The sequence below is a fragment of the Rhinoderma darwinii genome, chromosome 4 (genome assembly GCF_050947455.1).
Source record: "Rhinoderma darwinii isolate aRhiDar2 chromosome 4, aRhiDar2.hap1, whole genome shotgun sequence".
Classification (NCBI taxonomy): domain Eukaryota; kingdom Metazoa; phylum Chordata; class Amphibia; order Anura; family Rhinodermatidae; genus Rhinoderma; species Rhinoderma darwinii.
Genome location: NC_134690.1, coordinates 225,645,701 through 225,657,459, shown reverse-complemented (window position 1 = coordinate 225,657,459; position 11,759 = coordinate 225,645,701). Strand labels below are relative to the sequence as shown.

The 11,759-nt window shown below is 44.1% G+C and overlaps 1 protein-coding gene across 1 annotated transcript in view; it reads left to right on the top strand.

Annotated features, from left to right (window-relative positions):
• The first annotated feature begins 654 nt into the window (after window positions 1–654).
• Window positions 655–11,759, top strand: part of PREP (prolyl endopeptidase) — a 129,215-nt gene continuing 118,110 nt past the window's right edge. Inside the window, exons 1-3 of the mRNA XM_075864206.1 lie at window positions 655–903; window positions 4,572–4,646; window positions 11,603–11,736. Coding sequence (XP_075720321.1) covers window positions 850–903; window positions 4,572–4,646; window positions 11,603–11,736 — 263 coding nt within the window. The 5' untranslated portion in view covers window positions 655–849. The remainder of the gene's footprint in view (window positions 904–4,571; window positions 4,647–11,602; window positions 11,737–11,759) is intronic.

Here is an 11,759-nt window from a genome sequence, read left to right as displayed (position 1 = left end):
AGGCTCCAGGTAAGTTTTGTCCATGTGTGTCCGCGGCTGCGCGCGCTTCGTTCGCGGGTGCGCGCGCGGCCGATCGCGGGTGCGCGCGCAGGCGGTCTCCAGTGCGGGCGTTCGTGGGTGCGCGCGGGCGGACGGTTTGACGGCCCCCCATGACGAGGGGAGGGGGCCCGCAGCAGCAGCTCACGACATTCTTTTGGTGAAAAAAACGGGCCCCATTGCAGGGACCCGTTTTTTCCTACCAAAATAATGTCGCGGCAGTTGCCGGGCCCCCCTTTCAATTAGGTTTGGCCGGGCCCCTCACACCACTACCCCTAATACCCCCCTGATGGCGGCCCTGTCTGCATGTATCATGGATGTAATGTCTGCATGTGTCATGGATGTAATGTCTGCATGTGTCATGGATGTAATGTCTGCATGTGTCATGGATGTAATGTCTGTATGTATCATGATTGTAATGTCTGGGTAGATCATGAATGTAATGTCAGTATATATCATGGATATGTTTATATTTATCATCTATGCAATGTCCGTATGTATGGATCATGTATGTAATATAGGTCTGCATTTACTGCCTGTTTGTATTAGGTTTCGTTAGACAACTGGCTGGATTGATCGTACATTTGCTGAGCCAGCAGCCTGTAGTGCCTCCCTCCCCGGGCTCTGTGTGAAGACGGCCGTGCACCGGCAGCAGCAATGAATGACCGTTCTTTACTACATTTCGTCATTAGGACGCGACCACAGTTCTACTCAGACAGACCGAAAGGAGGCGCCGGGCTCTGAGTGAGATCTTCTTCCCGGGCGTGTGTGTGGTAGCGCGGTCTTTGTCTAGTCCTCAGCCCCCTGGAGAAGATGCAGCAACCCCAGATCTTCAGCTACCCGGAGGTCACCCGAGATGAGAGCGCAGTGAGTGCAGGACCGGGCAGCATGTGTCCTCCACTGTCCTATACTTTACTGCACCTCCACGCTGCCGGAAAGCGCTTAGTCATGGGGCGGCAGCTGCTGCTGCCCGGTGCCCAGTCCCCATACATACATACATATATACACACATACATACATACATACATACATACATATCCCTACTAGTGAGGGGGAAGGAAGATGGAACTTGTTCCTGGTCTGTTTGTGTGGATGTGGTTGATACATGTCCACATGATCTGCATGTATGTGTATAAACTATAGATAGAGCCTACATTGTTCCGCTCTCACTGGCGTCGGCTATTTGAAATGGTTAAAAAATCCTGGAAACCGAAGACCCATACAAAACGGACGTGTCACAGATCCTTTAAAAAACGGAAGCTATGATAGCAATGTAAATTATCCAAAGCGAATAACACGCAGAATAAGGCTTAGTTCACATCTGAGCTCGGGTCCCGTTCCGTCTGAGCTTTCCGTCGGAACGGGACCCTGACTGACACAAACGGAAACCAAAAGTTTTCGTTTCCATCACCATTGATTTCAGTGGTGACGGATCCGGTGCCGTTGGTTTCCGTTTGTCTCAGTTGTGCAAGGGTTCCGTCGTTTTGACGAAATCACGCTATTCCTGGCGCAGCTGTGAACGAAGCCTTACTCTTCACATGTGAGCTGTTGCGGTTGTTTATGTACGCTACTCCGTATGGATGGGATTTGTATGTGGTTCTCTGGACACATTCCGCATCCATACACTAGTGTATGTAAGACAAATGTGCCCCAACATCCAAGCTGTTGCCCCTATCATTAGCACTTAGGAGATGAAAGGGCTTGTCCCAAGATTAAATATCAAACAACCTATAAAAAGAAAATGTTTCAATTGGAATCGTTCTTAACAAAAGCGCCTGTGTTGTGATATTGCTGTTAAACACTTGTTATGGCGCCCCCTGATTTTCTTTTGATTCCCTCTCTGAGACCGTCCCCCTAATGTGTCTGGTCCGGTGGTGACACATGCTCAGTAGCTCAGTACCACAGCTTGGATCCTCTTGTATACATGTGGCCGAGTTATTCCTGCTACCGTGTAAGCCAGCTGATAAGAATTGCTTCGCTAAAAGACGCTTTTTCTCAATGGCACTGAACACATTAGGTGGACGTTCTGAGAAGTGAATCAAAGGAACACCAGGGGGCGCCATAAAAAGTATGGAACAGCAATACCTAGACACCGGAGCAGTTTTTAAATGATTGCAACTGAGAAAATTGTTATGCTATGCGTGCGCTAACATAGAAGTGTAATATTTCACTGTGGAACAACTTGTCAAACAGTGGCGCTAAATATGGGAATCCATGGCAAAGTGCTCTCTTAACACGTTAATTCTTGAAACCTCTTGTAAGATGTTGAAGAGGTGGTATCTTGTACCTAACAGAATAGCCCATGCTGTCCCAGGCTATGCTTCTGCATGTTTGAGGTTTCCTCTCTACTGGTAATTTATTGGATACTTGGGGATCTTACCCAAAGGTGGCTAGTTTTGGTCTAGGCTTTACCACCTTATTCACGTTGTTACAAGCTAGAATTAAAATAATGGGCCTTTTACACCTGGTGATATTCGGCCGATGCAGCGAGCGCCGATCAACGAGGCATCGTTGATCGGCGCTCGTTTGCTCCTGACATACGGAGCTAGGTATGGGGACTCTCATAGAAACAGCCTACACTAAACTTCTCCAAAATTAGATCCCAGATGAACTATTAGGGTATGCTTATATGAGTCATTTCATGTAAGAGACGACCCATGTAAATATACTCCTAGGCCAGATTCAGTTGTTTTTCACGTCCGAATGACACCCATGCGGGACCCGTTTTCACGGATCCCTATAGACTTGAGTCTATCAAGGGTTCCATGAAAACGGACAAAAATAGCACTATCTATCCTTCAACGAACCCTTTACACGGTCTGTTAAAACAACGGCCGCATGAACGGCCCCATTGAAATAAATGCGTCCGTGTGACGGCTTTTGTTTTAACGGCTGTCACACGGACGTATACTATGTTCGTCTGAATTCGGCCTTACTTGATTAGCAAAAAGTTCACTCCAGTGACACGAGATTCCCTATGCTTCTTTCAGAAAATATGGGAACCTTGTATAACTTAAAGAGGCTGTCACCACATTATAAGTGCCCTATATTGTACATAATGTGATCGGCGCTGTAATGTAGATTACAGCAGTGTTTTTTTATTTAGAAAACCAATCACTTTTGACGGAGTTATGACCTATATTAGCTTTATGCTAATGAGATTCTCAATGGAAAACTGGGCGTGTTTTACTTTTTGACCAAGTAGGCGTTGTGGAGAAAAGTGTATGACGCTGACCAATCAGTGACCAATCAGCGTCATACACTTCTCCCCATTCATTTACACAGCCTATAGCGATATAGGTATATCGCTATCTGTAGCCTCATACACACACTATAACGTTACTCAAGTGTCCTGACAATGAATATACATTACCTCCAGCCAGGACGTGACGTGTATTCAGAATCCTGACCACTTCTCTGCAAGTCTCTGATTTACAGCACAGCACAGCGAGATCTCGCTGTAAATGACAGTTTACAGCATAATCTCGCGAGACTACGCCTGCTATGCTGTAACTCACAGAGAAGTGGTCAGGATTCTGAATACACATCACGCCCTGGCTGGAGGTAATGTATATTCATTGACATGACGCTGCAGTAACGTTATAGTGTGTTTATGTGGCTGCACATAGCGATATAGCAATATCGCTATGTTCTGTATCAATGAATGGGGAGAAGTGTATGACGCTGGTTGGTCACTGATTGGTCAGCGTCATAGACGTCTCTCCACAACGCCCACCAGTTGTCCATTGAGAAACTCATTAGCATAAAGCTAATATAAGTCATAACTCTTCTATTCTAAATAAAAACACTGCTGTAATCTACATTACAGCGCCGATCACATCATGTACAATATAGGCCACTTATAATGTGGTGACAGAGCCTCTTTAAGCATTTCCAACAGGATATCCCATCATCAAAGTAACTAGTGTGCACAAACTCAGGTTATCACAGTTGAGTTTCTATTTCTCTGACCCCCACAACCCTGGTTTCCCCCAAACATGTTTGTGAACCTTTGGACCTTCTATTCTTGATCCGCATGTCTATTGAATAGTGTCTTGTTACTTCCTTATTGCTATTGGAAGAAGATCTTGACATGCTATTTTTTTGCTGTGATATTATTTTTACTGTAAAAATTCAATAAAAACTGAAAATTTGCATGTGAGTCGCATGAAAGTCACAGTCCCATGCCATAACGGGAAAAAATTGCATGCAACTACTGCAAACCATTTCAAGTTTAGCTCCAGTTATACTCTCCCACCAGAACGGACATCGACGTGGAGAGACCTACAGGCTGGGTCGTACGGTTGCTTTGGCAATTCTAATTAATAGCACCCATTCACGATACTCTCTGCCCAGCGTGCAGGAACGTCTTTCCACGCCCGATTTAGTTGGGTGGGTGAGTATAAGTGCCAAACCTTAATCTGTTAGTATGCGTTATTTCTCATTACAAGATATTCTAGTGTCATGTTTCCTGCTTTTGCTATGACACTAAACATAAGCATTTTATACTGAAATTTTCCTTTTGTGTTTTTCAGATAGACGATTACCATGGGATTAAAGTATCTGATCCATACAGATGGCTAGAAGATCCAGACAGTGAGCAGACAAAGGTATTTTTCTTTTACTTGACACATTGAAGAGGTTTTTTCACCATAGGAAAAATTATACATAGGGTGGTCTACAGCTAAGCTCGACACAGCACTAATCTCTTCCCTTTTTATTTTGAAAGGGTAACCAAACTTTAAAAAAAACATAGGGGGATGGAAGTATAGAATTTTCCATCCCCCTATACAAACTCTAAGGCTGCATTTAGACGAGTGTGTCCGATTTGCGTACGTAAAAAACGCAGCATTTTTCCTACATTTCTTGTCCGTGTGCATTGCGTATTGGCATTCGTGTGCTTTGCGTGTAGTATGCGTTTTTCACGTCTGTGCAAGCACTTCATTTTTAAAAAAAAATGTATTTCTCTGCTTTGCAATGTATTTGATGCGTGAAACATGGACAGCACAAGGATGTCCTCAGTGTGCTATCCGTGGTTTTCACGCACCCATAGACTTCAATGGGCGACTAGGAGAGTGAAAACGCACCAATATAGAACATGCAGTCAGTTTCCCGTAACGGACACACGCTGCGTGAAAAACACTGCATGTGTGAATAGCCCCATTGAATTGCATGGGTCCGTGTGCTGCGAATGATTTAAACGAAAAGTATACGGGTATTACGCTCGTCTGAATGAGCCCTAAGGCTCTGTTCACATGTTGTGGTTAAAACGCGTTTACTTCTCTAGAATTCTGCCTGTATTTAAGAGAACTGAGGCAAGCTCCCCTATGCTAGAATTTCTAATCAATTCAGCTACTAGAAAAGGGGCTACGGCAAGAATCTATAACTTCTTAAAAAGGTCGAAGGAGGATGTCCCTGTGGTAGGGGGTTTTAGGAAATGGAAGGCAATATGCCCAGATCTGAAGGGAGAAGATTGGATTGCTGCCCTGAAATCTTTATGTAAAATTACCCATAATCACGCTCTACGTTTATCACAGTTATTTATATTTTATATGGTATATTTTTCTTCAAAACGGCTTTTTTCTTGGGTTATCAAAAGTGATTTAAACTGCCCCCACGGTGTGACATCATCGGCGGATTTAAAGAGGACCAGTCACCAGCTCCTACAAAGTCAGTCTCACGCGATGACGCTGGCCTAGGAATGTCTGCAGGAAACAGCCTCAAGCTGATAGATCAGCATCAGAGGCTCTCTGCTAGCTCCGCCCATTGAGAATCGCTGGCGGCCAAACCCACTTGGCTAGCCAGCGGTTCACTTACATATTGTTTAATAAATGAAGAGGGGGCAATATCTCTGGGGGGACGCAGAAGTAAGGCACAAACACTACTGGACTCACAGACCCAGTGGCAATTACATGAGTCTAATAACTCACTTTTGTAGGCGCTAGTGACAGGTCCTCTTTAATGCATCTTTGGAGATGCTTCAGATTACATTGCTTTTGGTGTGGAGGTAGCGGTGGAGCCTGTTTTGTGTATATTAGGGTCATATTTAAGGTTGCTTGGCCAGGCTGAGGGAAAGAATATGGTTCTATTGGGGATTCCTTTAGCAAAAAAACTGATACTTCAAAACTGGAAGGGACATTAACCACCTTTGGTATCCTCTTGGTTATACATGATGTATAAGATAGCAGCTATTGATAAGCATCGGGACCCAGTTCTTTTTCATGAAAGATAGAAAAATTTGGTCTTTACCGTTTATGCCGTAAGGAGTTTTTATTTTTTATTTTTTTTTCTCTCTCTCCCTGGTGTCTGAAAAGAATGTGGTTGAACTAAGGGTAGTTATATTTGTATTGATTCTGATGACAGACGTTTATTTTTATTTTGCTGTATTATATTGTTTTTTGAATAATTGTTATGGAATCGAAGAAAATAAAAAACAAAACTTAAAAAACACGTAATCATAAATCCATAAACCTAAGTTAATGCGTTAACTAATACTATTTTTTTTTTTTAGTGGAACTAGTTGTAAACAATCATTTATGGCCACCCTCAGTGGGTGAAATGTCTTCTGACTGATGGAAATCTTCATCAATGGAAATCAATCCATCAGAAATGTATAAGACATTCTCCTCTAGTGATAATTGTCATCACTATCACCGTATCATGTAACCGGTATCACTAGAAAAGCGGTCAACATTCATTCTAAAGAACTGTGTAAACTCTATTGATTTTGCATGTGTGTGTGGTGCGAGTGCTTGGTGTGGCTCGACGCCGCGAATTGGATGCTGACGTCTGGCCCGCAGAGTCAATAAATGTCCTAATTTCGCACAGAGGGGTACATAGATGAGCCCATCTTCTCACTCCTTTTCTGGGGAAATGAAGACCCACTAATATGTGACAATCAGAGCAAGTTTCCTCTCTGATTGATTCCCTCCTCCTGGGGTCATCTGCAGCCACACAGGGACAGTAGGGGATTCCCAGATTCTCCTCCTCTTCTTGCAAGCTACCAGCACATCCCCCAATCTAGCTATGATCTAGCTTGAACTAGAGCCTTTAGAAGCACAGTTTGAAGTAAGAGCTGCAAGTATATGCAGCTCTCTTATCAACCTGCTCTAGCTCAGGCTAGATCGCAACTAGAGATATATGCCTTTGGTAGGAAGAGGAAATCTAATGGCACACATTTATGGCCTAACCACAGGATATAAAAGTCAGATAGATGCAGGTCCCACCTCTGGGACCCACACCCAGCACTAGAACAGGGAACCCTTACACCCGTATGTAAACAGCCGAGCTCGGTGGGCTGCGCTGTCTGTATTCTCGGTTGTTTTCGTACTTCCGGCCAACTCGTAAAACAATCGCTGGAGAGCAGCGACATGTGGACAAGGTAGGATGGGATTCAGGGGGCTCCATCCTAGAGATAGCTGCGGTTCCCAGAGGTGGGATTTATGACATATTCTGTGGATATGCCACAAATGTCTGAGATGAGAATAGCCCTTTAAAGAGAACCTTTCACCTGACCATACATGTGCAGCTGACTGCACCTTGTAATAGGCAGGGCTGTACAAACCCTGCCTCGCTCTAAAAAACAATTTCCTATCTTTCTCCGTTATTTAGATATTGGTGCCGTTATATTTGGTGCCCGATATTTAAATAGCCCCCTGAACTATCAATGGGTCGTGTAACTGCCAAGGGGGCGTGTATCATCGCTGTGACACTATACAATCAGCTACCGACAGTGTCACAGCAAGAGCTGGAGAGAGGAGCGCGTGTACGAGCGTGCATGCGCACAGAATAGAAGAGTAGAAGAAGAATGTGAATTATTCTTCTTCTTTTCCATGGCAGTGGAAGTAACTTCGACAGCGGCATCGGAGCTGTGCGCGCATACGTGCGGTCACGCGCGTTTGCTCTGACTCTTCAGCTCTCGGCAGACAAGGACAAGACTGTGTGATCTCTCGCGAGAGATCACAAAGCCTTGTTCCACTCTACTCTCTCCATCTCTGGCTGTGACACTGTCCTTAGCTGATTGGACAGTGTCACAGCGATGTTAAATGCCCCCTTGCAAATTACACGCCCCACTGACAGTTCACAGGGTTATTTAAATATCCAAATATAACGGCACCGATATCTAAATAACGAAGGATAGGACATTTTTTTAGAGTGCTTTGTGCAGCCTTCCTATTACATGGTGCACTCAGCTGCACATGTATGGGCAGGGGAAAGGTTCTCTTTAAGGTATGTTCACAAATCAGTCAGTCTTTTAACAGATATTTCTATGACTACCATACATTTAGGCCCCATGCACATAAACGTAAAAACGCCCGTAATTACGGGCCCATAGACTTCTATTGGCCACGGGTACCTTCCCATTTGCTTACGGGAAGGTGCCCGAGCCGTTGAAAAATATAGAACATGTCCTATTTCAGGCCATAATTACGGCACGGCAGGCCCATAGAAGTCTATTGGGCTCCCGCAGTTACGGGTGGCTAGGTGTGTGCACCCGTAATTACGGGAGCGTTGCTAGGCGACGTCAGGAGATAGTCACTGTCCAGGGTGCTGAAAGAGTTAAACAATCAGTGCGGGACAGAGAGAAATGGCTGCACTGATCGGCAGTAACTCTTTCAGCACCCTGGACAGTAAGGACCCGTTTTCTCTGAACTAATCGGCAGCCCTTTCTCTCTATCAGTGCTGGATAGAGGGAAGGGTCAACCCTTTCGGTCAGAGTTTCCGCAGCGGAACACAGCGATTGTAAGTAAAAGCAGTTCATACGTACCCTGGCCGTTGTCTTGGTGACGCGTCCCTCTTTTGACATCCCAGTCCGACCTCCCTTAATGACGTGGCAGTCCATGTGACCGCTGCAGCCTGTGATTGGCTGCAGCGGTCGCATGGGCTGAAACATTATCTTAGGAGGCCGGACTGGAGGAAGAAGAAGCAGGGAGTTCTGGGTAAAATGGGGTTTGAAAAATCCATGCACATGCTGCGGGAAACAATCCCATTCAGTGTATGGAAGAAACAAAAATGCCTTGTATGAAGGGAACATGCCCTTAAAGCCCTTGATCCACTTAATATATATTTTTTATTATAATGGACAGTGCTGCCCTTTGGTAGCTCATAGTTATCCAGCTGTATTTTGTGGCTGGTTATCTGTATTTTTGGTTGTTTGTACACATCTCCTACCATCTTTCTCATGATGTAAATGGGATGTGATGTTTTCCACTTATCTACTAGTACATTGTTTCATATATTATTTATTCAAGTATGGTTTGCTCTGCTGGCGTGATACCCCTTTGGCAACATGGTTGGTTGTCATGGAGACCACCTCCCGCCCGCATCACCATACATGCTATATTCTTATCGTGTGTACTATTAACTTAGAAAAGGACTCCAATATTGCTGTGATGATAGTGGTATATTGGAGAATTCCCCTATTCTTGATTAACATTAGTAAATAGATTAATAGTTTTGCTTGGTGGTGAGTGCACATGCGCGTTTCGGCATATGTTCCGGCGTCCTACCGGAAGTTGTCAGTGAACTGGCGGAAGTTCATCTTTTGGGCAAGGTGCTCATTGGTGCTGACGTTAATGACACAGATGGTAGACGTGCGGCAGTGCCCGGACACGCTATGCGCCATTTGACACAGCTTATTGAGCATATCTTGGACTAGCAAATTTTCTCCTGACGAAGGCTGCAAAACACGCGTCGAGGTATCTCTTAGGGTATGTTCACACACAGCGACCAAAAACTTTGAAAATATGGAGCTGTTTTCAGGCGAAAACAGCTCCTGATTTTCAGACGTTTTTGTAGCAACTCGCGTTTTTCGCTGCGTATTTTACGGCCGTTATTGGAGCTGTTTTTCAATGGAGTCAATGAAAAACGCTTCCAAAAACGTCCCATGTCACCTGCAGTTCTTTTTCGCGGGCGTCTCTTTATGCGCCGTATTTTGACAGCGACGCGTAAAATTCGTAAAACCCATTGAAAGCAATGGGCAGATGTTTGTAGGCGTATTAGGGGCTTTTTCTCAGGCGTAATTCGAGGTGTAAAACGCCCGAATTACGTCTGAAAACACTGTGTGTGAACATACCCTTAGGGTGAACTCTCCCATTGCCACTATGCCAGCCACTGGTAATTGATGTACATGTGCACTATGCACGTTGAGTAGGTCGCAAAATGTAGGACTTTTCGCTAGGATTTTAACCTAGGTTGGATAAGCCATTTCCATTTGCAGTTGTATTGTATTATTGTACTATTGTGGCTTTGCTGGACTTGTATACAGGCTGTATTTAATAATGTTTTTTTTAATTTTTTGTATATATTTTTTTGGGGGGTACTTTAGTATGTCTAATATATGTGGAGTAATAATGTATTTCTAGACAAATTGTTCTATTCGGTACAGTATATGTATTCTTAGCTGGGACATCTTAGGTTTTATTTATGCCCTTAGGCCAGGTTCACACGTAGTGTAAATACTGCAGATTTTCTGCAACGTTTCGTTGCGGAAAATCCACAGCATAATACAGTGGCAGCAGAGTGGATGAGATTTTAAAAAATCTGATCAGACACGCTGCGTAAATGATAAGCGGAAAAAAAGCGCTCAGAAATTGACCTGTATTGCGGTTTTTTTAATCCACTGCGTGTCAATTGTATTTGTGGAATCACTTCTTGTTTTATACAGGTTTTCCCAATTGAATTCAGTGGGTGGTAAAACCCGCAACAAAATAGCAGATGTTGCGATTTTTTCCGCGGAAATGTTGCGATTCCGCCACAAAATTCATAACTCAGAAAAAAAAAATCTTCTACTTAGCTACAATTCTGTGCTTCTTTGTCCAGGCCGGCCACCTTGGATGATGTTTTCATCCCATTCCGGCTGCAACAGTCATATAGGATGAAATGTCATGCCAGGAGGCCGGGCTGCAGGACGGCACAGGGACGCGTCGCCGTAGCTACGGGGAAGTTTGAATTTATTTATTCCTATGTGTAGTTTTCCACAGTGGACATTCCAGCCGAAAAGCTGCACCACAATTGGGTGCGGTTTTTCGGCCGGAATGCCCTGCGGCGACCAGGGCGGATATGCTGTGTGCTTTTACGCAGCCTTTCCGCCCTGTGTGAACACAAACATTTATTTAATATCTATAGTATGTGTCATAAATGTCTGATTGTTAGAGTCTGACCACTTAGACCCCAAAGGACCTCAAGAAAGGTCCTTTAGTCCCAGCTTGGAGAGTTAGCCATGTACGCACAGTCACTCGTCTTTAATGACTGTGGGAGATACCTATAGGGGCTAATGGAGAGTGCTTTCACAAACACCAACGTGAATGGGACCACTGTTTCCGTAATCCGTGATGCCCACTAAGGGTGGTTTCTCACCAAGAACATTTATGCAAACACCCGAACATGCTCTCTAAAACAGATCCTGATTTGATTGTCAAATGTTAACTTTTGCCTGTCCCTATGACATTTTAAAAGTTTTCAAAACTGGAGTTACTCTTTGAAATAATTTTTCCATATGCCGTACTGTTTACTACGTTACTGAATGTCAAAACTGCAGTATGTGACAGGGTTTCTTTCTTCTCAGGCTTTTGTTGAAGCTCAGAACAAACTAACATTGCCATTTCTTGAAAAATGCCCCGTCAGACAGCTGTTTAAAGAACGGATGACAGAGCTTTACGACTATCCCAAATATAGCTGCCATTTCAAGAAAGGGAAGAGGTAATTAAAATATATATTTATTT